Source organism: Aphanomyces astaci (assembly GCF_000520075.1).
Source record: "Aphanomyces astaci strain APO3 unplaced genomic scaffold supercont1.9, whole genome shotgun sequence".
Classification (NCBI taxonomy): domain Eukaryota; phylum Oomycota; class Saprolegniomycetes; order Saprolegniales; family Verrucalvaceae; genus Aphanomyces; species Aphanomyces astaci.
Window position 1 is genome coordinate 88,116 of NW_009798272.1, and position 5,374 is coordinate 93,489.

Here is a 5,374-nt window from a genome sequence, read left to right on the forward strand (position 1 = left end):
GCAGGTGTGCTGGCCGTATTGTGACCCCACTGAAGAAATGGGACCTCGAACGGCATCCTCCAGCGTGCCGACTTGGCCTGAAAGTGATGAGTGACTGCATTACGTTGTTGCGCCAAGCTGCGGTATGGGGCATGGGTGCTGTCAGCAAAGTGTACCGTCAACTGCTCCTGTCCCTGCCATATAACCCATCACTCCGTACTATGCGACTTGAGAGTATGTTTAAGTTGTACAATTTCCAGATAAAAAATGTCTTTGGATTGTAAAATAGTACTTTTAACTCCTAAAAAAAGTCCTAAACAGGCCTAATTGAACACCTTCAAGGCAAGTACCTTGTACATTTTTATTGCAAAATAGGCGATTCCCGCTGCGATTTTTTTCTTTGGAACAATTAATCCGAAATTAAATTTCATTCAGGATTACGATTCCGATATTACCTAAATAAATCCTAGAACCAACTAAACATAGGTCGACATGGTACTAACACTGTAAATAGAGATCATATAGGACGAATATTCTAAAAAAATATGCAAATGAAGTGCTGGTCAAAACACAAAAACAGCAACTCGAAATATTTTTGAGTTACTTGTGCTTGCTATCAAAGAGCTTGGCCATCAACATCATGTGCAACTCGTCGCGGCGGTCTTGGCGGACGCGCTCCTCGGCACGCCATTCCATTTCTCTCATGTGACGTTGTTCTTCTCGCTCAGTCGAACGCGCTTCCATTATCATCATCATAGACATGAAATCTGACGACGCCTTAGCGTCAGCCTCCGCAGCTCCAGCAATGAACTTGTCCAACGACTGGCGCTTTCTCGCGATATTAGAAAGCATGCCACTACTCTCAGTCGCACGCTGCCGTTTCAAATCCTTTCCAAGCTCGATGAGCTCGTTCCTGGGCAATCCCGTTTCAATTCGGCTTGTCGTCTATGACAAATATCAATCAATCACGTATATTAGCACTCGTACTTAGCTGATCATCCTCGTGTAGGGAAACTTCACACTCAGCGACGTCGAAAGGTCCATCCACGGCGTCATCGACGTCTTCATCAGCGTCCTCGTCCTCCATCGAGCACACACCAACGTTTTTGTCGATATCGCGACTGAATCGCTTCGCCCGGCGTACGTCGGGGGGGCACTCGGGTGACCAGTGGGCTTGGCACGGTTTTTGAGTGTTGCGAACTTGCGACGGAGCGAGTCGATGTCTCGTTTTGGGAACGCCTTTCCATCGGTGTTGTAGGCATCAGCTACCTTTGTCCAGACATTGCGTCCTGCTGGGAGGAACAGCTCTATCTTGTCGAGCATGAGCTCGGTCGACGCAGGACGCCACCCTTTACCACGACGCGGCATAACGTAGAATGGCTGGCCACGTATCCGTTCCCTCAGAAATATTGTACTTCTTTATAGAGGTATATTTGTGTGGTTAGACGACACATATCACAATTCTGTGCAGACCACAAAATCGTCTCCACAAAATGTGTCGCGGATTTTTATTTGAAAAACAGAGGTTTTGTGACATCGACTCAAATTCATTGTGTAGGTTTTGGGAGTCCCCCATTTTCCAACACACGCATGGATAAACATGCTGCACTTTGCGCTGCTGTTGTTGCTGTAGCACATGCGGTTGTTTCAAGACGGTCGAAGCAACCGTGGCCCGAAAGTACAACGCTTCGTTGTGAAGACCACAACATGATCATAACAAGTCAAGGACAACCCTGGGTACGAGGGATGGTTTCGCCGGTACGTTCGCTGCCGCCACGACGTTTTGAAAAACATTGCACTCAAAGTAGGTCGGAGTTGGGAAGATGTCCACGCGCCGTTGCATCACAATGCCATCTTCATGGTGGATGACCGAGTTGCTTGCGTCCTGCTTTACCTCACACATGCGGACGGTTACGATGCATCCGCGCTCGTGGTAGACAAATTCTTGCGGAGGTACTTGGCTCTGAACACGACGTCTCCATCCGACTCGGCCAAGTAGAAACGTGTCTTGCCTTTTTGATACTTAAACCCCATATGTCTCAAAACCCTGCGAAGAGTGCGCCTGTGTACGCTCACGCCATGCACATCTTCGAGCGTCCTGGACAACGACTCGGCGGACACTGGCAGGCATTGGGTGTTTGCACACTCTACAATTTCTCTAAGTTTCGTGGTGAAGTGGTCGGCAGGCGATCGCCGATTGGACAATCGTACTCGCTGCGATGCCTCGAACATTGGGTCCTCGTTCTTCCTTTACTCGGCAAGGACGCGTCCAATGGTTGCCTGGCCGAACCCGAGACATTCGCTGACACTGTGTTGCGTACTTTGACGGACTGCCCAGGGTCCCAAGTCGCAAACATGCACCACAGGACATCCTTAGGGGTGACACCGTGGGCGGCGGCAACGGCTCCGGACGCTTGGGACAGGCTGGTGCGATCAAAGGGCGACAGATGACGGACAGTCTATGTATAGTACGTGTCCGGGACAGTCCAGTTAGTTTTCATTGGTTATTTTAGTTAGGGGTAGGTTCCCCGTTGGCCCGGGGAATACTAGTCAGTCCAGAATTTGCTTCCTCGAGATCTATACACTGCGCCATGCGTTCCTGGGAGTTGCCGCTCCCCCAACATTGTGTTTTCATTTCGTGGATACGCCACAAAGTATACTTTAGTGCTACCGACCTTTGCGGTAGAGACGTGTCTGGAAGACGCATGTGAAGAACAACAAGAACCACGAGTGCGAGATGGTGGAAGCGAACGTTACGGTGGAAGCTGGTATGGAGGCGACAGTAGCAGCATCCGTGAGCGAGGCAGAAGCCGTGAACACGACAAAAGTCGTGACCATGGCCGTAGCCAAGGTCGAGGAATGACCGCGAACAATTGCTACATGGACCTACCCGTGTGTCCTAACCTCCACTCGATTGCCCAAACCGAAGTTTACCGTTGACTGATCATACGCAAGGCGTATGAAGCGCGACTTGAAGATGAGTGCCGCAGGAAGAACATCCAGTTTCCGCGAACATGTAACAAGCTACGTGGCGTGGCTCTCGGACAAGCAACTGCTGTGTACCATGATGTCGATCTGGAAGATCCGCGGAGAGCCCGATACATGTCGGAGCAAATCCTCAAGGACAAGCTTCAAGACATCGCCAAGAAGCCAATGAACGACGTCAGCCCTAACTTGAAAACCTGTTCGATGATATCGAGTTCAACATGCGTGAAGAAGATGTGCCCATGCGTGCAGCGGACTACATGACGGCGTGTTCGGAGCGAATCGACGTGCGTGCAGCCGGCGAGATTCTCCGCACACCCGACATCCGAAAGCGTATGTACACGTCATTGTTGAACCAGCTGCCTGGCAAGGTGAGCGAGTACACCAAGGACGCCTTCACGAAGAAGTGGGACCCAGTCGACTTTGAGTGGGGTGACCTGATCCAAATCGTGGTGGACATATCCGTGGAGCGACAAACGTATTGGATGCGTTGGGGTGCTGGTGCTGGAAAGCGAAGTGGGACCAAGAGCCCGAAGCACAAGAAGAGCAAGCACGACCATGATTATCAAAATCGTGGCCAAGACAAGAAGTCAAGCCGAGATGACGGAAGACAGCAAAGCCGTGGACGCGACCAAAGCTGAGGACGCGACCGAAGCCGAGGGCGCGACCGAAGCCGTGGGCGTGAGTACAGTCGTGGACGTGAGGAGAGTCGCGGATACGACCGAATTCGTGGACGAAGCCAGGAAAGCTACCACAGTGTGCGTGAACGACATGGAAGTCGTGGATGCACAAGCGAGCGCAATCAAAGCGCGTACCGTGGAAGCAATTACTCCCGCCACAGAGGCAGTTCCCAAGACGCTACGTTTGGTTGGCCCAGAAATGACCAAGGCGCGAAGTGTGGAACACCTCCGGCGCAAGCAATCGATCGCAACGCGGGATATCAAGATTCGGGCACGAAGCGAAACACGAGTACGAACCGTGTGAGCGTGCCGCGTTTTGGCGGTTGGGGAAACCCCAAAGGACAAGGAAACCCGGGAAAGAATCCCTATAAGATTGTCAATCGAACAACTCTGCCTATTCCGCTGCGTTACAACAACGAACAGCAGGTCGTCAGGAAGACGGAGCGGATGTACGGGAAGTAATCCTAGACGAAGCCGGGGCACTTGCACTCGTGGGACAGCCCAAAGGGGAGCTTCCTCCCAACTTCCATGTGCAGAACCCGCATCCACCATCAGTGGTCCTTGGAGAAGACATGGAACTTATATGGATGAGCGTGTCGGTCGACTACGGCGGCGAATGGAGATCATGTCTGGCCAACCGCATTACAACAACGTATGGTGCGATGGAATCCGAACCGAGTTTGGAATCAACAAATACTACCACTGGATGACCGAGCTACCCATCCTGGACGATCGAACCGTGCACCCGGTGCAGTGCCTGTTTTGCGGAGACCACGAACGCCTGCATCATTTCAAGGACTGCCCCGACATCGACCAAGAGGGCATCGACCGCATCAAGTGGATGTGGGGTTGGCGAATGTGTGGCTACCTGCGCAACCCTAAGTTCCAGAAGTACGCGAAGAAGACAGCGCAGATGCGAAAAATGCTGGGCAAGAAGTTCTATCGCATCTACACGCCCGATAATGCCATGAACATGGCAACCCTCAACAGCGTACTGGAAGTACCGTTTTGTGCCGACTCTGGAAGTTATGCACATTTCAGAAGAAATGCTGGAAGCATTGAAGACGAAGACTGAAATCGACGTGGTTCAATTGGCGAAGACCTGGAAAGGTTACGCTGTGGACGAACAGCCGGTGTATGCAGACGTGGCGGCGAACCTGCGAATCTGTCTGAGCACTGCAGCTGGACCTGCCAACCTACCCGGTGTGCAACTATGCTACGTACTCAGCCGCAGCGACTCATTGCTCGTCTCGCGCTATGCGTTGCAGTCCATTGGGATCGACTTGAACCATTTGTTGGAACAAGTCGCTCAACACCAAAGCCATGAAGACGGTGATGACGTGGGTGTACCCGACGAAGACGAAGACATTGCCTTCGGGGTGGCGACTCGTCGTTTGCAAGGTGGTGAACAAGACCTCGACAAACTCGATGAAGATGCCGCAGTGTCACTGTTGGAGAAAGCGTTTGAAACGCTCAAGATAAAGGACACAGGCAAGTACGTTAAGACCCACAAGCTCAAGGACATCGTCATGCAGGCCTGAGCCAAGGGCGTTTGGCGCGCACAATTCCGTGGAACACATCAAACAGAGAACGTACCAGCGATGGGCAGATGCCCAGCCGCACCGATGCAAGGCCCGCAAGAGTAGTCCTATAGAGACGAAGTTCCTGGATGCATTTGGAAACCAGCTTGAAGAAGATGGTATTATCGATCCGAGCTCTTCCAGTGCATA

General features: G+C 51.8%; 2 protein-coding genes across 2 annotated transcripts; one reads left to right on the plus strand and one right to left on the minus strand.

Moving 5' to 3' along the window:
- Positions 1–579: 579 nt before the first annotated feature.
- Positions 580–1,347, minus strand: H257_04888 (hypothetical protein; the record flags this gene model as incomplete). The annotated part of the gene is made up of 2 exons (XM_009829543.1): positions 580–924; positions 1,000–1,347. The coding sequence occupies 2 exons, from the start codon at positions 1,345–1,347 to the stop codon at positions 580–582; spliced, it is 693 nt and encodes a 230-aa protein (XP_009827845.1).
- Positions 1,348–1,615: 268 nt separating this feature from the next.
- H257_04889 (hypothetical protein) lies at positions 1,616–5,185 on the plus strand (the record flags this gene model as incomplete). Its single annotated transcript, XM_009829544.1, has 11 exons — positions 1,616–1,657; positions 1,706–1,974; positions 2,035–2,115; positions 2,166–2,406; positions 2,666–2,830; positions 2,935–3,163; positions 3,217–3,442; positions 3,492–3,933; positions 4,079–4,201; positions 4,267–4,644; positions 4,709–5,185. The coding sequence occupies 11 exons, from the start codon at positions 1,616–1,618 to the stop codon at positions 5,183–5,185; spliced, it is 2,673 nt and encodes an 890-aa protein (XP_009827846.1).
- Between the last annotated feature and the right edge of the window lie 189 nt (positions 5,186–5,374).